Source organism: Miniopterus natalensis, chromosome 19 (assembly GCF_054644295.1).
Source record: "Miniopterus natalensis isolate mMinNat1 chromosome 19, mMinNat1.hap1, whole genome shotgun sequence".
NCBI lineage: Eukaryota > Metazoa > Chordata > Mammalia > Chiroptera > Miniopteridae > Miniopterus > Miniopterus natalensis.
The window spans coordinates 8932689-8953675 of NC_142099.1; the positions used below are offsets into that span (position 1 = coordinate 8932689).

At 47.8% G+C, this 20987-nt stretch overlaps 2 protein-coding genes across 4 annotated transcripts in view; one reads left to right on the forward strand and one right to left on the reverse strand.

Moving 5' to 3' along the window:
• Window positions 1-1852: 1852 nt before the first annotated feature.
• Window positions 1853-9728, reverse strand: TRIM45 (tripartite motif containing 45). Of its 3 annotated transcripts, none has more exons than XM_016223366.2 (6): window positions 9045-9728; window positions 6802-7535; window positions 5374-5503; window positions 4669-4783; window positions 2910-3036; window positions 1853-2081 (listed from the first exon to the last, which is right to left on the reverse strand). In XM_016223366.2, exons 1-6 carry the CDS (start codon window positions 9530-9532, stop codon window positions 1933-1935), a joined length of 1743 nt encoding a protein of 580 aa, XP_016078852.2. In that variant the 5' UTR covers window positions 9533-9728; the 3' UTR covers window positions 1853-1932. The 3 variants fall into 3 exon arrangements, with proteins under 3 accessions (XP_016078852.2, XP_016078851.2, XP_016078854.2); XM_016223365.2 differs by having other exon boundaries at window positions 4669-4843; XM_016223368.2 differs by lacking the exon at window positions 2910-3036 and having other exon boundaries at window positions 1996-2081; window positions 4669-4843; window positions 9045-9727.
• A 9479-nt stretch (window positions 9729-19207) lies between these two features.
• Window positions 19208-20987, forward strand: part of MAN1A2 (mannosidase alpha class 1A member 2) — a 164945-nt gene continuing 163165 nt past the window's right edge. The window contains exon 1 of the mRNA XM_087827785.1: window positions 19208-19302. Coding sequence (XP_087683911.1) covers window positions 19250-19302 — 53 coding nt within the window. The 5' untranslated portion in view covers window positions 19208-19249. The remainder of the gene's footprint in view (window positions 19303-20987) is intronic.

Consider the following 20987-nt stretch of genomic DNA (forward strand, 5'->3'; position numbering starts at 1 on the left):
TATATAGTAGTTAATAAATGCCAAATCTCTGCCTTCACAGAGCTTACAGTGTAGAGTAAGAGGGCAGGCAGTAAGCAAATAGAATATATATGGTAGGTGGTGGTGAAGCCAAGTAAGGGTAATAGGAGTCCTGGTCGGGGGAGCATTGCTGTTTTATGCAAGGTACTCAGGGACCTCTCCAGGAAGATACTTGGCATAGCAGAAACTGAGGAAGATGAGTGAGTCATGTAGGTATCTGTGAGAAGACCATTCCAGATTTTGGGGGGGGGGGGGGGGCTTGACAAAGCTGCAAGACAGAGAGTACTTGGGGGGTTTGAGGAGCACCAGGCAGGCCAGATTGGCTGGAATAGAGTGATGGGTAGAGGGGAGGGCGGGTAGGAAATGAGAGGAGAGCAGGTCATGCAGGGTCTCATATGCTGGAATAAGGACCAGCTTTGTTCTGAGTGCGGTGGGAGGCCACTGAAAGATGTTGTGCAGAAGGGACATGATCTGAGGTGTTTTAAAGGGACCTTTCTAACTGTGGAGAATAGACCATAGGAGGGTAAGGGTGGAAGCAGAGAGGCGAGTGAGATGGCAAGCTCCAGGAGAGAAATCTTGGCATCTCGGGATGGTAGCAGTGCATGGGGAGAGCAGTGCTCAGCAGGTGTATTTTGAAGGGGTGGCTGATGGGATTTGCCCGTGGATTGGCTGTGGTGCATGAGAAGGGGAGTCAAGGCTGTTAATTCCACAACCTATAAGAATGGATTTGGACTTACCTTTGAAAGAGATGGAGAAGGCTGCAGGATAAACAGTTGGGTCGCATAGGCAGGTGGGAAGTGAGAATCAGAAAATGGGAGTTCTGTTTAGGACATTTTAAATTTGAGGTGCCTGTGACATATCCAAGTGGAGACATTAAGTAAGGTATCGGATATAATCCTTTGGAGTTTGGAGCTGGAGATGAACTTGGAGTCACCAGTGTATAAATGGTATTTAAAGGCATCAGAGAATGAGGTCATCTAGGGAGTGGGAAGTAGAAATGCAAGAACTGATCCTTGGGGCTTTCCAATGCGTCGAGACTGCAGAGATGAGGAACCAGCAAAGACTAAGAAGGAAAGTCAATGAGGAGAAATAAGAGATGCCACAAAAACCAAAAGAGGAGAATGTTTGTAGGGAAAGCGATCAGCTGTGTACCTGCGCCAAGAATTCTCTTTCGACTTTTAACAGCTAAGTAGGTGCACTATTAGAAGTCCAAGGTTCTAGTTAACTTCCTGGGCACACAGGCCAAAGTGAAGACTACAAAAAAAACAAAGGGCATTGAGAGGTGTGAGGCGAGGGTGCCTAGGCGCCTGGCACGAGCAGGACCGCAGTAAATGTACGAGGTTCTGTTTCAACACCATTTCCCTTTATTTACTTACCTGTGTGCCCTCACCAAGTAGTAATCTAGGCTCTGTAGGTATGAGATGAACATGGCATAGAGGGGAAGGGGGTCTTCCACCTAAACAGCAAGATCACATTATAACCCATTAAAATTGTGCTACGGAACAGTGGATGCGATAAAAGGAGGTTTTTATTTCTGAGGAAAATATCTATATAAAATGTAGCTCAGGGAGAAATAAAAAAGGTTAGTTATCAAAAAGTAAGGAACCAGACTATCCCTGTGATCTCTAAGTTTAACACATAGAGGCCCCCATCCCCATATGAACAGAAGACAGCCTCCTCTGGTGTAGCCAGAACACTGCCAGCCCACCGTTAAGAGAAAGATGGTGGCGTCCTGTCAGCCATCTGCACATACAATCAGTGGATAACTCACAAAAAGTACTCTTACTGCAGAGTATAGATAAGGCACTTTGTTTTTAATTCTATTGGTTTCTTCAGAATTAATCAAGGTCTGGGGTTGTCTAGTGATCTGAAGTTGTGCTGGCTGCAGCTTCAGCAGGTTGACATGGGAAACCGTCAGAGCGCCACAGTCCGGAGTAGACTCCTTGCTGTGCTCTGCCCACCCGTCCACGTGCACTCCGACTTCTCTGTAAACTTCCCACAGCATGACCAGTGGGGGCGGCCCGGGTGGCCTTTGTGTCCATGGCCACAGCCTAGGTACCCCCCTGTGTGGTACAAAAAGGAGAGGGAAACACACCATCAGAGTGAGCCAAGTAGTTACTGTGGAAATTAAAGCTCCCGGCAATACTCCGACTCCTGGATGTAAAGACAGCTAATAAAAACCCAGTGAGAGGAATAAGCTACTGGACGCCTCTGTAGTCAGGAGGACTCCCAGGACCGAGGACAGCAAACCAATTAAGGCTAGCTGCAGTTCTGAGAAGAGTGTTATTAACACTGTGCTAACTCAGGAGATGAACTGGTTTGGATTTTAACTCTGAAATAATCAAGATAAAAGAGAAGGGCAGAGTAGTGGAAATAAAAAAGAAGGTAGATCCTGAAGTGTTTATACCAAAGGGTACAAAAGCCTAGCTTAAGGCTCACCATTAGGGTAAGGCCACGATAGAATGCTTTAAAAAAAATAATTAGATCTCTTGTCCGAGCTGACCCTCTCCCCTGAAGCAAAGAGCCAGACTTGGTTCATCTGGTTTAATCATCCACCGCCTCCCAGCCCTACCGTTTGGAACTTCTTTAACCTTTAAAAGGAACAGGATGCTGGAAAGGGTAGAAACAGGCAACCAAGCTCCAGAGAAGCACAGGGTTCATGGGGTTGGTGAACTGTATCAGCACTAAAAGAGCTCAGAACTTGTAAGTTTGCTGTTTCAATGTTCAGAACAAAAGTTTTAGAGCCGTGGTACTTGTATCCACAGACTATATTCTTACAAACAAAGCCTAAGCGGAATATCCCAAACCCACTGTCTGTGCAGTAGCTGATTCCCACTGCGGGAGACAGGCCCAGAGGGGAAGGACTGTCAAGAGCGACGGGCCCTCCTTACCTGGCATGGTGCCCCCACAGGCACAGCGAGCCGTTTTCTGGCCTCCACTGGAGCAGAACGTGCAGCAGTGAAACACGCCTGGGTGCGAGCGGTGCCTCTTCCTTACCGTCACATTGAATGGCGAGCCCTTCGGTGTTCAGACCAAGAGCAAAGAACAGCACCTCATGTATGAGTCAACAGGGATGTACTGAGCATCCTATGCGCTAAACGGAGTGTAAGTCACAGGGCCTGCCCTTAAAAGGACCAGGACAGCAGGAGGAAGCACTACGGGACAAGAACTGCTGGGTGCTCAGCTGGATGGGGCCAGATACAAATGCAGTGACAGAGTCAAGGAGTCTGTGCTGCCCTCCTAGCACTTGACACACCGGTAACCCTGTCTGTGCTTTCGTGTCACTGCCTTGGTTGCTATCTTCTCAATTCTGGAGGAATCTCAGGTAATTAGTTGAGCGCCACAACCACAAGGCCAGGACATCCCATGATCCTTCCTCCAGTTTCTCAGCCTCCCACCTCCTCTCCTCATATACTCAGCTACCTCCTTCCCTTCCATCCTGGACATATTTGTTTACCCACCCACATATTCTGGGAGAGGGAAGAGATTTGCGCGAGAGAAAGGTTGAGAGTGTGGTTAATAATTCTCAACTAAGAAACTCTCCTACTTGCCCTCCTTTCCTGCATGGGTAACTTCCATTCCCCAATTTCTAGCCTATGTTAAACAGTAAAATATTTGCTAGGTGTTGCTGTGTGCCTATCCCTCTGTGAACCGTGCAGTCTGAAAGCAGAGTCGAGTCTGGCACCTGAGAAGCCTTGCAGATGTTAAGTCTCTGCCTTTAAAGAGTTTACAGACTATCTGAAAAACAACTTGGAATTAAAAAAAATATGGGGTCAAATTCTGATTGTGCTCTGCGTGTACTGTGTGTGCTGGCATGTGTGGTGTCTTAGTCTGTCAGATGAGGCTCTCCGTGCCTGAATGGTTTGGAGGTAAAATGAAATAATGTATGCAACACCTAATGCTGGCACACTGCAGTCAGGCAAGCAAAGAGTGGAACAGGGAGTCTTCTTAGTGCGCAGGCCACAGGCCTGACATGTCAGGACTCTGTGGTATTTCAGTGCCCCCGTCAGTGTTGATTTGTCTGGGGGAGCCTCTGACTACTCGAATGTCAGCAGAGAGACTGCTGGACATGGTGAGTATGGCCCCAATTTTTAAAATTCATCATCTCTAACCAGGAAGTGTTACACTTGTCTGTGGAGGTGGTGTGGTAGCCATGTAACAGGTAAGCATGCATGAAAACAGAGTAGAGAATCACATGGGCAGCAGGTAGGTGACGAGGCAGCTGAAAGGAGAGGAGGGTGTAAGTCTGATCGTGCTCCAGTAAGTCCGCGTCTGGTCAGAGTCTGAACAAAGCTGGAAAACCCTGAGCTACATTCCATCTTGAGTGTGTGTTGTCTGCTAGCAGATTGCCCCTATGGCTAAAGCATCTTTCCCAAATGCAGAGTTCCAGTAAGCCAACCGGGAGAGAGAAAATACGGGCCTAGCTGCCCGGAGGTAAATTAGGGCTAGAGAGTTCTGAGTCACCAGCATCCTCTGGCAAGAAGAAGAGTCGCTAAATCAGGGGCACCTCTAAGGGAAGGGCGGTGAGAAAGAGCACCCTACGTAGGCCGTCTATACAGCTGGTCCCGTGAGAAAGGCCTCCACATCCTCAGGTGACAGAGCCCCCGGGGCCAGGGCGAACGGCGCTCAGGAGGCACACGTCTTACTCACCGGCACGTGCTGGTCTTTGACGCGGACCAACACCGTGTAGATGCCAGGCTCCTTGGGGGTGTAGGAGACGCAGTACGTCCCGTCCTTGTTGTCCTTCACCATCGTTCTGATGGGACTGGGTGGAGAGGAGAGTTCCACAAAGCCATTCACTCTCACAGCCTGCTTCAGTTGCCCACTATTTTAGGATGTAAACTACATTAAGTTTGATCAAATTTTAAATGTCCCCCAAACATGATGCTGCTTCTACTTGTCTCAGAAATTACTTTCACAACAGAAGGGAAGCAACATAAATGCCAGTTTAATCTGCTGGACAGATGAATTCCTTGACAACTTTATGGCTTCTGTGGCGCCCTCCTGCACTCTGTCCTACCCCTTCCCTCTCCAGAGCCATACAACTCAGCTCCCAATACAACTAAGTAGCCAGGTGGGGTTGAATTTTGAGAAGGGCACCATGCAGTCTAATACAGAATGTTTTTCAATCTATTCCAAGCCTGGGATGAAGACAACCGGGCAGATCAGACCTTTGGGAGAGAATTGAATATATACAAGAAAACACATCGGGTCCAACTGGTCATTCCACATTTTTAGCAGCACCACGGGAGGCAGGTGGTAACGACTGCAGTTACAGCTCCACTACGGCCAAGGACCTCACGTTTCCAGTTTCATCGCCGCTTATTACCCATGACACGTGACCGTAGTACAAACCTGTCTTTCTTATCTTTAGGGACAACTGCGACTTGAATGTTGTCTCCTCCCCGGCCCATGTTCTCTCCCGCTGCATCCTTACAGAGCAAGATGAAAGAGGCTGTCTGTTTCTCCCGGGCTCTGTGGAGATCTGCGGAAGATAAACACGCAGCCCTCACCTTCAAGGCCAACTGCAGCGACTGCCTCCCCAGGTCGGACACCCTCTTGCTTTTTCTCTTTCGAACATAAGGCTGTGCTTCCTGTTCATGGTGATCACCCTGCTGCTCCCTTCTTGTCTCTTCCCGTTCTGTCTCCCAGAGCACACCTGCTGGGAGTCTCTCCTTTTGAACCTGGCTCTCTCTCACAGCAGCTGCTTTTGGATCACGGGATCCTGGACCTTAACTTCAGCCCTAAAGAAGCTTTGAAATACTCAGGATTGGCCTAAGTACTTAGAGAAGAAAATCTCTAGACCCTGCAAAGGAGGCTCTTAGCCCCAAAACTACCTTCTCTCAGCTGCAGATACTGCTGGAATAGGCTTGGACTCAGACCCTCCACAGCGCAGTAGCTCGTGCCAAGGTGCTGGGATATTCAATAGTAAGGACACAAGAGACTACCTTTTAAAAAAATAACTAGATCCCTCCCCCAAGAAAAGAGCCAGACCTGGTTCAGTTAGTTTAATCACTCCCACAGCAGTCAGATGAAAACGGGGGTTCAGGAGAGGCTTATGAAGCCTAAAAATCTGAAACTGCCCAAAGTAGTGGGTGTTTCTTGGGAAAAGATCATTCTCAAAGGGATCTGTGACCTCCAAACAGTTACCAATTCCTGTGCCAGAGTTAGGAGGGCTCTAGGATACAGCCTTCCTGTCAGGACTGGTCTGTGACATGTGTGAATACCAGGCCTTCTTTAGAATGCTGTGGTCAATGATGTTTCCCCCCCTACTGAATGAAATGCCTACCGTGTTCTTTTAAGCACCAATGTCATGTGGCTTATGTGAACCAAAAAGGGCACAAAAGGAAATAAACCACAATCTCTTCCTCACTCCTGAAACTCTCTTCAGAACTTGATCCAAGCAACCTGGGGGCTGCCATGCTCCTCTCTGAGCACTTGGGATTTCGCCCTGCCCTGAAGTCCATGCTCTTATCTCCTAAGGGGCACCGCCCATGTTTTGTCTTCTAATAGAAAGAGCATGATCCTTGAGTTCCTTGGTAATTACTACATTTCTCAGCTGGAAAAGGGTCAGGCCTCATGCTGGCAGGGGATGTTAACTGTACCCTGACCAGAACAAAGCAGAGAGAAAAGGGCAAGGAAGGGGGTTCACTGTCCTTCAGTAAACTGGTCAGTAGGGAGCTCTTCAGAGATGAACAAAGGCCTGGCTGGAAAAGTTACCCTCTTTAAATACCAAGACCCTGTCCACTGCCCTCTCAGTGCCAATGGGAAGTGCCTTCCTACCTTCTCCTTGAAGGACACATTTGGCTGGATCGACCTCTTTGGTATTGATGGCCCCGTAAACTTCATAGCCACGGCACCGGCCTGCTTTCTCCTGAGGAGAGAAGCATATCTTATCGTTTACTCTGGGATGGGCGCTGTATTCGACTTGGTTCAGCTTCGTGAGCCGCTCCACTACCACCCCCTTGGTGATGAGGATCTCCAAGTCAGAGCCACTGGTCAGCAAGTGCTCGGTGAACTCCACTCCCGTGCGCATGTCTGCTAGCAGCTGCTCCAGCTGCGCCTTCTGCAGCTGTAGGGAGTTCTCCTTCTGGACCCGGATGTCTTCCAGCTGCTTCAGCAGCTTGTCCCGATGCTCCTCGATGGCCTTGACATAGCCCTCAGAGAATGTGCGGACATCCGCTGCCACGGCCTCCACTCGCTGCTGGAGGGCACTGTTCATCTCTCTGATCTGTTCCAGGGCTTCCTCCAGGGCCTCCACATGGGGCTGGGTGTCTTTGAGGAGCCCCCGCACGGAGTCCCCATGCTTATGGATAATGTTGCTGGCGAAGTCACAGGGGTGCTCCTGGTGCTCACCCACCACACAGTTGCGACACACAGGCCGGTCACACAGCTCACAGAACAGCCTCAGCTCCTCCGTAGGGTGAGCAGGACACAGGATGGCTTTCCCAACCCGGCTGTAGCCTTTCAAGTCTTTTAGGTCCACCATGGTATGGTAAGTCGTTTTCTTCTGCCGCCTAGGGGCAGTCAGGAACAAGAAATTAGAGAACCATTCTAGTTGGGAAATAGTCCAGCAGTTTTAAGAGCATGGGCTCTGAAGTCAGACAAACCTGAGTTCAGTTCCTTGCTCTGACCTCTTTCTAACTACATGGTCCTCTCTGATTCCAGTTCCTCACCAATCCATACCTGAAAGGGCCGTTGTACAGAATAAATGATAGTAAACTAGGGCTCTCCGGCTTAGGACATGACATTGCAAAAGGTTGCAACACTGAGTCTACATCCTCAAACTTGTCCCAAAGAGTTAAATTGGCAAGTTTAGACAAGAGCCGCAGCCTACTCCTCCAGCAAGCTAGAGGTGAGAGCAACGTGAAACCCAGCACCAAGAAGCAACTGTGCCAGATGGCACAGCGGTAAACCCCAGGCCATTGGAAAGCAGCTAGCTGACCCCACAAAAAGTCTCCCTCAGCTTTTATCTAAGGTGTTGGTACAGCATTTCCTTTGGCCACTCAACAAGTTACCAACATTAGAGAGTGAAGTCAGTGTTCAGAATCAAAGCTCTTTTTTCTGGAGCCCTCCAGAAATTCAGGGAAATCCCTAGGAAGCCATGGTGCCCGTTCTGGCCCCAGAGGAGTGGCTGTAGAGAAAACAGGACCAGCTGTTTAGTGGGCAGCAAGGCAGTCACAGTTACAAGTTAAAAATAGAAAGACTGAAGATGTTCTGTGGGTGAGGCCAGAGAATAAATGGAAGATAGACCTTAAAAAGTACTTGAGGATAATCCTAAAACCTTGCCTGCTTTATATTCTGATGCCCTGGAATGGGGGAAGGGATTGAGGAGCTGAGATTCATATGACAAACTGTTCACCAAACGCCATAAACGACACCATCTTGCACCCCAGTGAGCACCTACCAGCCCACTTCACCATGCTCCAGAGTGACTCTAGGGTACAAGGCAAAGGCTGAGCTGGGGCCCTGCCAATTAGCACCTTACACTGGGAAGGGCAGCATGGATTAGTAGAAAGCTGAGAATGCAGTCAGGTCTGGACACAAAATTCAGTTGTTATATACTACTTACCAGCTCTGGGACCTTGGCAAATGACATATTGCTGAGCTTGTTTCCTCAATAAATAGGGGTGGAAACAGTGCCTACTTTTCTATACGAGGTGCAAGGATCAAGTGAGATTGAGGCAGGGGCTATGCTATTCTATTCATTCTCCTGTTTCTCCAGCACCCAGTACAACTATCTGGCATGCAAAGGATTGATGATCCAAGGACACTGTGAATGTGCTTTGCAAACTGGGAAGGACTATGCAAGCCTTTGATACCACTATTACAGTGGGCATTATATAAGGCTGCAGGAGTACACTACTATTCTAGAGTATTTGCTCTCCCATCATAGACTGCTCTTTGCCCTTCTATGGCATTTGATAAAGCTTTTCATCTGCTCACCAAAGGGGGGATTTCTCCGTCTCAACACCTCTTTCTACTCTGCTCTTAAGCCACACCAGGTTGGGGTATCCCATCTTTACCTATGCGCCTGGCAGCAGAAATGGCAGAGATTGGCTTTGCAGGTCTGACACCTCTTCTCCACATCCCTGTCGCTGCACAGGTCACACACCAGGCCCTGGCCTTCCCCACGCAGACTCTCCAGCATCACATCATTCATGGCCAGGTGGTCTATGGTTAAAGCCTTCACTCCACCCGTGGGCAGGTCCACCTGAGCATCACACACTGGACAGAGGATGCCGGTTTGCGGCTGCAGGCCGCGTGGCTTGAGTTCCTGGAATAGTGACCTCTCAGAGCTGGTGTCAGAGTCTCCCCCTCGGAAGTCCACTACTGAGAAGGGCTCCAGCTGCTCCAAACACGTGGTGCAAACTGTATGCAAACAAGGCAAGAGCCTGGGGGCTTTGAAGAGCGCCATGCACGAAGGGCGGTGAGTCTTGCCTGAGTTCCCAAGGGCAGCCCCACTGGGGAGTTTGCCCACGAAGCCCAGCAGCGGCTTCCTCTTTTCTGACATATTCCCCACGTTTATGCCCAGTATCAGAAAAGGCCCGGGGCAGTTCTGTAATGAAGTAGCCGATGAAGCCCGCCCAAGGAGAGAGGTTCCGGAACTTGAACATAGACCCTGGGGAACCGCTCTTCGGCAAACCAAAGGACGACCGGGAAGAGGAGGACTCCTCGCAGGAAGGACCCTCAGACCTGCCCAGGCGTGTCCCCGCCCCGCCGCAGCATCCCATACCAGAGACGCCCACGCCCTCCCCTGCCCCCCAGGTCCCCCCCGGAAGCGCTTCCAGGTCTACTTCCGCCGCCTCTCCCTGGACCCCAGGGCCTCTCACGCCCTCCGCTACCCCCCCAGCCCCCCGCCCCCGGTCCCGCGCCGACACGCGACAAGCGCCACCCTCGCCCCGCGTGATGAGGTAGGGGCCTCCCAATCCTTCCCCCGACCCTGCCCTTCGGGGAGGGCACGCGGCGGGCGAGGGTGCCCCTCAGCCGCCACCGCCTCCCCGGGTTTCGACCCCAGGTGCTGAAGAGCCCTGGCCCCACCTTGCACCAACCCCAGCCCTCGACTCAGGCGAATCCAATCACCGTCCGAGAGGGGCGGCCCTCGCCGCGGAGGGCCCCTGCCGCCCTCCAGAGTGACACCACCAGCGCCCAATAAGCTCTGGAAATCCCACATCGCCCGTCCGCTCAGGCCGGGAGGGGAGAACCAAACTGAGAGCCGGAGGCGGGGCGGTGGGAGGACTCGGGTCTCGCTAGGAAAGCGAAAGGCGGAGGAGAGTGAGCGGCATAGTGTAGCCGGCGTCACCATTTTACGGGGCTGGTCTTTATCTCTGTGGAGACCAGAGAGGCCAGAGGACCACTTATACGGCCGCACTGATGTGCCTCAGGGATGGCCTCCTTTGCGCCCTCGGATTGGGCCCCCGAACCCAGACTGGGCTCTCCCATTGGTGGGCGGAGCTGTCCGTCAGGCCAGGGGCATGCTGGGAGTTGTAGGCCGGTAAGTTTTCCGGGTGCCGGAGGCCGCGGCGGAAGTGAACGTGCTCGTTTCCCCTCGGGCCTAGGGTGGGAGCTACGGGGGGCCTCGGGCCTCGCTCGCTGGCTGGCACCCGGCATTTTCCGGGACTGAGGTCTCCTCAGACCCTGGTTCTGGGACCTGTTGGAACGAGGGCCGGCATGGAGGTCTTCGTTGGGCCTGCGCCGGGAGCTCCCTATTCTCTGGGGCTGGAGAAACTGCTGTTGTCACCCAACAGGCCCAGGGGTGCAAATGACCTCAGGGGTTAAGTGTTTGTCACCCAGATTTCTACAGTTATGCAGAACAGAAACGGTGTGTGTCCCGCTGTTTTTATCAGTCAGTCAAAGAGGGAGCGCCTGGTCACAATGGGATAGTGGAGGCTGTCGAGGAGGGATTAGCCCTTTGTGGGCTCACGAACTGATGGGGCAGGTGAACTCGCTGCGCGCCCTTTATAATTCCTTGTGTCCTTCCTAAGTGTCCTTGAGTCTCCTGGCTCGGCCGGGTGGGGGCCTTGCTAGACCTGGGACCTCGGGCCCGTGCCTCCCAAATTCCAGAAGTGGTGCCACTGGCTCCTTGCTGCGCCTCGGTTACCTCCAGCCGCGGAGGCTGCCGTGGTCCCGACCCCCTCCTCGGCTTGGACCGAGGGACAGCTGTCTCCTCGATGCCTCCTTTACCCATTTCTACTATAGGCATGGTGCCAGAGCCTAAGCTTTAAAAAATAAGGGAATCTGAAAAAAACAAAACGTACGGACTCCAAAATAGGAAAAAATAAAATAAAAAAATAAACGCACTACTTAACAAAAATGGAAACGTTAAGCAGTTTCCAAAATACATGCGACATGTCCATGAGGCCAGTGTCCCTTATACAGGGTGGGGCAAAAGTAGGTTTACAGTTGTGAGTCTGCAGAGCAGCTTATTCTTGTATTATTGTTTATTAATTACTGTATTTTCCATACCAACTGTACACCTACCTCTGCCCCCCCATCCTGTATATAAAAATTACACGTGATTTCCAAAAGTAAGCATGCTGACAGAGTATTAACGTCGCCCTCACCTAGAGTCCTTCAGCTGCTGGTCCGGTCCACACCTGCGCTGACTCCAGCCTGCTTTCTCCAGGGTGCTGGAGTGAGTCACACAGACTGCACACCTGGGTTTCCCGAGGTGTTTATATCTTGCTCCGACTTCACCTCCGCCCTCCCTGACGACCGGCGAAGCCTCTCTTTATCTCTTATTCATGAGCTGTTCCATCTCCCTCCTAGGCGTTCCAAGCTTCTCTTGTTTAAGAAGTGCCTTATAATTTACATTTGCGTTATCTTGTTTAATCCTTTAACGACTGTATGAGGAAAGCCTCAGAGAAGTCTGGTGGTCAGCCCAAGGTAATACATCTGAAGACCTGAGCTCAGTCTCATGATGCCTTTTTTTAAAATTCTACCCCAACCACCTCTTTCTTTCCTTTCCCAGCATCTTAGGTTATTTTAAAAATATATTATTATTTTTTTTTAGATAAAGCATCTTAGACTTTAATTGAATGAGAAAAGCAAAGTTATTTGGAGAACTCCCTCACTTTCCACCTAAAAATGTGATTCTTCACTACTCCTCTCATACCCCTCCTGACTGCCTTTCTTCTGTCCCAAGGTTGACCCCTCAAGACCTTTGCTCTTTAATTACAGCCTCTCCTGCCTCCTCAAAACCTTGCTGCTTCTACATTTTCCAAAAAAAAATTTTTTCAATTACAGTTTACATTTAATATTATTTTGTGTTCGTTTCAGGTGTACAGCATAGTGGTTAGAAAATCGTATACTTCACAAAGTGTTCCCCCTGATAGTTCCAGTGCCCAGCTGGCACCATACATATTAATTACATTATTATTGACTAGATTTCCTATGCTGTACTTTACAGCCCCATGATTCACTCAGTTCTTTAGTAGCACGTTCTGCCAAGAATTCCAACCAAGTCTTAAAGGGGGAAACAAGTTCCCCCATTGACTCAGCTGCCTTTCAACTTATTCACCACCCTTATTTTCCAGCCCCATGTAATTTATTTTTATAACCCAATATGTCCCAAATAATTCCTTATCTGAAGATATTTTTCCCATTGCTTTTCAGAGAGAGTGGAAGGGGCTAAGGGTGAGAGAGAAAAAGAAACATCCGATGTGATAGAAACACATCAATGGGTTGCCTCCTGCATGGGCCCTGAAGGGGGCAGGGGATCCAGCCTTCAACAGAGATATGAGCCCTTGGTTGGAATCTAACCAGGGACCCTTCAGTCCACGGGCTCATGCTCTAGCCACTGAGCTAAGCCAGCTGGAGCCCTGCTGCCCCCCTATAAACTAACTTTTGACTTGCTTTCCTATTGAAGCTTTTCTCTTATAGATCTCAGGTGACGTGGTCTTTGGCCTTTTCTCAGTACTCAGTCTCTTAGTATTCACCATCCTTAGGCACTTTGTCATCCTTCAATCATGTTTCCTTTGGGACTCCTGAAACTCTACTCTCCCGGCGGCTGACCCCCTGAGCTGCTTCTCACACCCTCCTTCCGCACTGGCTCCCCTCCCTCCTCTTTCCCTACCTTTTCTCTCTGCTTTTCTCCTGATTCCCAGGTTCACACGTTCACTACCCACCCCTGCCCTGAGCTTTGGTCACAAGCATCTCTTACAAATCTGCACCCGTATGTGTCCCCTTCACCTTCAGCCCCTCATATGTGAAACTTCATTGAACTCCTTTGCTCAGTAAACTGCGCTCTCTGAATTTTAGTCTCCTGAGGACATCATGACTCTCCCTTCCCTGCAGCTCGAAACCTTATAGTGCTCCTGGCCTCCTTTATCTCTGTCCATATCCAGGCAGCTACCAATTTCTTTCCATCCTCACTGCCAACACCTTACTGTGTAGAATTTTAGGGTGATACAGGACTTAATCATCCTCACCTCCAGTATGACAACAGTCTCTGAATTATTCCTCCCCTCCGTTTTTTTCAATCAATCCTACACAGCTTTTCCAAATTAATTGTAAAAACATGGTACAAGTCAGTTGATCCTGAAAGCGTCAGTAGCTCCTTGTCTCCGTAGGATAAAATCAGGATTCCTTAACAGATCCATAGCACTGGCCTGTTAGTTATTCCCTGAACATTGCTAAGCACACTTCTTGGTCTTTGCCGATTTTGCCTGCAGAATTTGTTCATCTTTATTTAAACCTACCCTTCCTTCTGTGTCAGGCCTGTCTGGAACTTTCCCTGTTACTTCAAGGCTTCAGATTTGAGCTCCAACAGCTCTCTTGCCTATATTTTTCACTTTTAGGTTTGTGCTACATTGTAGTAGCAAGTGTTTTTATTTATTACATATATCTGTATGCATGTGTATCTGTATACATATATAACATATAATAAATGTATACATATATACACACCATACACACATACACACATCATGTTCCTTATCTCTCTATTAATATGAAACTCCTTTGGCAACCAGCCCAGTGCCTTCACCGCAGACGTCTAATAAAGACCTGTTATCGATGAGGCAGGGAATGAGGGTCCCAGATAAAGTAGAACAAACAGGACCACACCCCACCAAGGGTCCGTGGACTGTGCAATGGAAGGTGATAGGCGGTGAGGTCCGGGGAGCGGGTTAAGGATCCTCCTCTCCCGGAACAAGTTGAGGGTTTTATTCTGCTGCGTCTTCCTGGGCCCCCAGGCAGCAGATAGTTACCGGGAGGTACGAAAGCCATGGAATCAGGGACAGGATTGATGGAAACGACCAGGCCCATCAGGGTGTCTGAAGAGCTTCAGGCTGCTCCCGCAGCCCCAGGCAGGGAAAGCACCAAGGGCAAGGTGGCCAGGAAGGGAGGGCCGCGAGCCATCAGGAAGTCGGGCGGGTCGGGACTGGGCATTTGGCTTGGCCACCACCACCAGAGACCGAGTGGATGTATAGAAAGTGAACCGGAGGGCGATGGCAGACTCCTCTCTGACCAGCACTCCATCCCTCCTTCCTCATTTCAGAGGCAGGAGAATCCTTTCGCGGACAAGTGCGCTCTGAAGCCCAGCCTCATCTGTGTGCTCCTCTGTCTCCATCCTTTCCTTTCTCGTGTTAGTGCAAGTTCTTATTGTGCTTTGGATGGTACTAATTAGGGTCCCCGTTTCCAGTCCATTCTCTCTAACCCTATTAGATACCTTTCTGAAATTCCGGTTTGATAGGATCTTCAGTGGCTACTCAGCACCTCCATTTATTCATCAAATATCCTGTAAGCACCTGGAATATGTTTTCCCCAAATGCCTTCATGGCTTGCTCCCCACTAGAACAGTAAGTTCCATGAGGCCAGGGGCTTATGACTCTGTGCCAGGACCTATCGTGTAGGACAAGCAAAAGCCCCTGCTCTCCTGGAAATTATCTCCTCGGAGGGGCTGCCCTTGACCCTACCCCTGCCAGCCCGCCAACCTCCTGTCTTACACTGCCCCGCCCTGACCCCAGCATGCACCCTGAGCGGCAGCCTCTTTTAGGATAGTCCAAGGCACTTGCCCTGCTTAGGACACCCTGCCTGCTCTCCTTTGTCTAATTTCTCTCTACCCATTCGTCCAAGCTCAGCTCTCAGCCACCAGCTTCTCCAGGAATCCTCCGTCGACCAAGTCTGTCAGGTGCTCGTCTCTGTGCTGATGGTACTCTGATAACCTCTACTCGGTCTCAACAGTCTGCGTTTCAGCTTTATACCTGCCTGTCTGATTCTGCCCTCTCCGTACCCCCACCCCCTCCACACTGAACGCTTGTTTTATTTCTACATCCCAAACACCGGGCACAGTGTCTGAAACATGCTATGGGTTCATAAAGGAGAGAATAAACTGAGACTCATGCTAATTTCTAAGAAACCGGTGGTCATGGCAGGACAGACGACCAGGGAAATGTGTTTATTTCAGATAGATCCTTTTTGAGTCCGACTCCTAAAACAGAGTCTTTAGTGCCATCTGGTGGCAGTAACTGCAGTGAAACGCTTGTGTAGCTAATAAAGCTTGGACATTGCACCCTCCTGTTTTGTTTTGTTTATTTTGAACCAAGACAGAGAAGGGAGAACTTGCTTGCCTTGCATTATGGCAGTTTGGTTTTTATCTATAAGTTCACTGGACTGTGAGATAATTCTAGTTGTGAGATATAACAACAAGCACAAATAGCCCCTTATAACTGATATATTGTGATAAATGGACAACTGTTCAGTTTTGAGAAGGTGTAGGATGAGATGGCTAGAATGATCTGAACTTTGGAGCTCTCCTTGTGTAGCTGCTTTTAGGCCAGACTGGAACTAAATGAGACATATGCTCCATTGTTACGTACCCTCTCAGAAAAAATTCTTTACTGTCTATCCAAGGTCTCCTAACATTTACCTTGTCTCTTTTCACTTGACTCCTAGTAGTCTGACCAGATGCCCTGCTGTCACCCAGACATTCTGTAGTTGATGTAGTCAGGAAGCTGTACCCAGTCTTAACTAGCTTGGCATAAAGATGTTCTTAAAATATTTACACTTTATTTATTATACACTCAATTCATCTCTTTCTGTGAATTCCTTTTTCTGTTTTTGTCAAGTAATAAAGCTCATTAGTAACCTTTTTGAAATAAATGTTTTAAGAAGCAACTGATACATTATATTAATGTGTTTATTTAAAAATTAATTTGGCATACGCTGGTTTCTCTTCAGATCGCATAAATCTTTCTCCTTTTAAAAATTAATTTGGATAAGTGCTTTGTGATTACATTATCTTTAATATAAATTTATCTTCCATATAAAATATATACTGTTAAACAGGTAATGATATAAAGAAAATGGCACATTTAGAGACTGGATTTTGTGCTGCGTATGGCAATAATTCTTGTGATCAAAATCAGCAGCAGCTGCCCTGGCCAGTTTTCTCAGTGGTTAGAGCGTCGTCCCAGGGACTGAAGGGTCCCAGGTTCGATTCTGGCCAAGGGCCTGTATCTTGGTTGCAGGCTCAATCCTCAGCCCTGGTTGGGGCGTGTGCAGGAGGCAACCAATCGATGTGTATCGATCGCATCAATCTTTTCTCTCTCCCTCTTCCACTCTCTGAAAAACAATGGAAAAAATATCCTCTGGTGAGGGTTAAAAAAAAAAATCAACAGCAGTTTGGAGTGTTTATACTGTTGTATTAGAGAATGGATCATAAAAGGCATGTTTTGCACTCTTTATAATATTGCATTATAATTTAACATGCGGTGTTTTCCTCTTAGGTTTCTTCTATTTTTATATTTAATGAACATATCATCTTGCAAAATTAGTTAGGAAAATTTTGACTTAGAAAAGACCCTTTGTCTGGAATATGCTTACCCCAGGTATCTTCATGGCTTCTCCTTATCAGAATGATAAGTCTATTGAATTCTCTGTGTATCCATAGTATTTAGATGCATGCCTGGCCCATAGTTGGAGCCCAATAAATATTTGGTAAAATGGAGGTATTAGAAAATTGAGGCACAGCTCGGTTAAGACATTGGTCTAAGGTCACACAGGAAGCTGCTGGCAGAAGTGGGGCAAGAATCCATGTCTTCTGCTTCCTGCTCTGTTGAGTGGTTTAATGTAACACCTTTCCTGCCCTTCATCCAGGCCCCTGAGTCTCCTGACCTGGGCCCTTTGCTTTGAAAGGACCCATTCTGGCCCTTTCCTAGTCACAGTTTTTCCCCCGGGGCCTATGGAATTCTAAGAGCACATCTCCCCACTCTCCCTTCTTTTGGAAGAGCTGTTAGAAGTGGTAAGCAAGTTAATGCCCCCCCCCCCGCTTCTCTGAGTGATGGGACCTGAAAATGATGACTATAAAAGGCTATGATTCGACATAGTGGCTTTTCTAATTAAAATGACAGCTGACTTTCCTGAGCTAAAGTGCATCACATCTTGGTGACAGCATTTAGAGCATGAGCAGATTATAATACATCATGGCATATGGAGAAGTCTCTACATTAGGTCCAGGATTGCTGCTAGGGAATATAAATAAATAATGTTCCCAGTTGCAAGGAAATATAAACAACCCCCACCAACTGAGGCAAGGCCTAATTATTTCCATATTGACAGCAACCGTTTTTTCTAAGTACCTATTTTCTAGGTAGCATTTTAATCTGCACTGCATTTTAATAAATGCTTCACTTTTTTTGCACAGCGTGCAGGGTCTAAAAGCTTTCCCTCCTCTTATTAATGAGGAACACATGGCGTGTTCAGGAGACCAGTGTGATAAATCCCTCCTGTTCTTCAGTGCTCCACATCTCTCTTTTAGAAGATTCAGAAACTTGTTTGGAAGCTGCTCTTGCATAGAAAAAACACCGTTTTCTCCAATATGTGCCCAGTGTGGCTTGGCCCTGCCACTGCTCTAGACTTGCGCTGTCCCATATGCGAGCCACAAGCACTTGAAATGTGATTGTCCCTATTATGGCCTTTGTCATATAATATTATACTTGCACATTAAACTTATCTGTGTTCACTGGACTGTGAGTTCCTTAAAGGCAAGGATTATGACTTTTTTTTTTCATCTTTAGTCCTTTGCAGTTACCACAGGGCCTCACAAAATATTTATTAAATAAAACAATAAATTTTGAGATGCATATTTGTTTTATATAATTCCATTTAAAAGGAAAAAACAGCCCTAGCCAGTTTGGCTCAGGGGTTGAGTGTTGGCCTGTGGACCTAAGTGTCCTGGGTTCAATTCTGGCCAAGGGCACATACCTGGGTTGCAGACTTGATCCCCACCAGGGCTGCGTGCTGGAGGCAACCAGTCTATGTGACTCTGTCACATCGATGTTTTTCTTTCTCTCTCTCTTCCTTCCACTCTCTCTGAAAAGCAGTGGAAAAAGTATCCTCAGGTGAGGATTTAAAATAATAATAATAATAAAATAAAAATAAAAGGAAAAAACAAAAAATAAAACCTTGATTTTATTTATTTATTATTATTTTTTAAATCCTTATCTGAGGATATGTTTTTGTTGATTTTTAGAGAGAGAAAAAGGAGGAAAGAGAGAGAGATATCAATGTGCAAAAGAAACATCAATGAATTACCTCCTGTACGTGCCCTGACCAATTGAACCTGCAACCTTTTTGGTTTACAAGACGATGCTCCAACCAACTGAGCGGCCCAGCCAGGGCTAAACCTTTATTTTATATAGCTTGTAAAGCTTTACTGCTGATAACAGTATAATTCCAGGTTAGATTTTTATAAATATTAAAAATAATTCCCAGAATTCCTGTTATTTCCCCGGTAAAACTCTTGGTGAGTGTCCCTGACAGTCCCAGGGAAAAATGGTCGGCTGTTTCTCCAACAGAGCTCTGTTTCTGCCTCTACAGTAGAGCATCCTGGGGGTTGGAGTGAGGAGATATAAAGAAAGCAAGGGTGTTTGGGGTTCAGTGAGAGATACAGGCTCATGAGTGGTATTAATAATTTTCCTTACGTTTGTACCATTTTAAAAATAGTTCACAATGCAACTTCACATAGTTTACTCCTTACAAAAGCCCTGTGAGGTAGATATTATTAACCCCCTTTTAAGGATGCTGCTAATAAAAGCCAGAATGTGCTACGAAGGCCAGAGGGTCTCTTTTTTTATTTTCTAGACTTCAGGTAATTTCCCCATATCTGGGGCCCACCAGTTTAAAACCTATGGCACCTTACCAAACCTCACCCCTTCCCTTTGTATCACATTGTGCAGGTGCAACCCAGGCTGCAAAATCATCTTTCTCCATCAGGAACTACTCTCTCATGAATGATGTACCCCGGACCGAAAACTCCTCAAGTGAAATGCATGAGATGAGGTAAGGTCAATGTTTTTCTAACTTAGCAGATTATTGGGCATATCTGTATATTTACCCAACACAAAGGCTGTGACTGCAGCGACGTAAAATGTGTGTGCGGTGGACAGAGACTGGAGGGCAGGCACAGGCGTTGTGCTCATTAGAGTACTGGGTTTAGGAGTTATTTTTCCTCTCTAAATTACAAATTGTCTATAACGTTTAGAGTACGTACACACCCAAGCTCTTTTGCACGTTAGTTAAGTAAAGCTAAGGGTTGAGTAGCCATTTTCCTCTGTCTTCCAGTCTCCCATCAAGAACGTCTCTTTCCCATGTCCTCTCAGAAACACGCAGTGGCGGGTGACCGCTCTCTACCTGAGCACTCGGCCCTCGTGAGTCCGGTGCAGCTGCGCGTGTCCTCAGAGAACCCCTCTAGCAAGAGCGCAGGGGGCTGCCCTGCTCCTTCCAATCTGCTTGGAAATTTCCCCCCAGATAAGCCCTCTTGTATGTTTACATTATTTAGCACTAGAGGTGAGTGTGTTTGTGTTCTTTTCGCATGAATTTGGCCAACCGTAGATGTTTTCAGTCTTCGAGAGCTGCAAAAAGAATTTTAGTAAAGGGGAAAAAGAAAAAGAGAGAAAAAGTATTTTCTATCCTGAGAGCCACAGGACAGAAAAGATAGTAACCTACGTCTAGCCCACAGACAGCCCGAGCGCTCGGCAATTTAGTCTAGTCACATAGAGCCAAACTGCCCCATCACTCAGCTCTCTTCCTTTGAAGATTGGGCCCATGCTGGTTTTATTTTCCATCTTTTCATGCTCTGTGGTCTTTCGCAACATTTAAAATAGCAACCTGCAGTTCGGGAGGCCATTAGCCAATTCAGTTTCCTTAGCAGCATCTACCTGCTGAGCCATCGTGAGCCAGTTTTCAAGGGTCCTCTGACCTGGTTTGAATCAGTAGCTATTTGGACAAGGCTTTCATCGTGTGCCAACTGTTGAAACATTAAACATTCTTGGTCAAATTAGGGGGTAAAAAAGCAAAGTTGTTCATCTTCTCTGTATGGTTGCTTTGATGTTCATTTGCCCTGCCCAACACATGTACTTAATAATAGCTCATTTTTATTAGTTCTTTTATATATGCCAGTGTTATGAGCTAAATTGTGTTCCCCCAAATTCATATGTTGAGTCCTAACCCCCAGTACACCTCAGAATGTGACAGTATTTGGAGACAGGGCCTTTAAAGAGGAAATTAAGGTTAAGTGAAGTAATATGGGTGGATCCTAATCAACATGACTGGTGTCCTTATACGAAGAGGGACACCAGGGATGCATGTGCACAAGGAAAAGGCCACGTGAGGACACAACAAGCAGGTGGCCATCTGTAAGCTAAGAAGGGAGGCCTCCGGAGAAACCAGACCTACTGACACTTTGATCTTGGATTTCCAGTCCCAGAACTGTGGGGCTGGAAAATAAATTTCCGTTGTTTAAGCCACCCAACCTGTGGTATTTCATTATGGCAGCTCTAGCCAACTATTACAGCCAGGCAAGGTAATAACTGCTTTTTATGAGCTATCTCTTTAATGGCCATAGTTACCAAATGGGGCAGGTACTATAGAGACAGGGCTTCCAGTACAATGTTTTCCCGTAGCAGGAACCCTCTCAGGATGCTCAGACCTGACCCTGAGAGAGGGTCAGTAGAATACTCTGGCTC

Excerpts from the sequence above, each read along its gene's own strand:
- TRIM45 (XM_016223365.2), bottom strand. The coding sequence starts at position 9,532 with ATGTCAGAAAAGAGGAAGCCGCTGCTGGGCTTCGTGGGCAAACTCCCC. Across the intron at positions 5,504-6,801 it reads ATGTGTCCTTCAAGGAGAAG|ATCTCCACAGAGCCCGGGAG; the intron begins GTAGGAAGGCAC and ends TATCTTCCGCAG. Across the intron at positions 3,037-4,668 it reads TCAAAGACCAGCACGTGCCG|GGCTCGCCATTCAATGTGAC; the intron begins GTGAGTAAGACG and ends TGAACACCGAAG.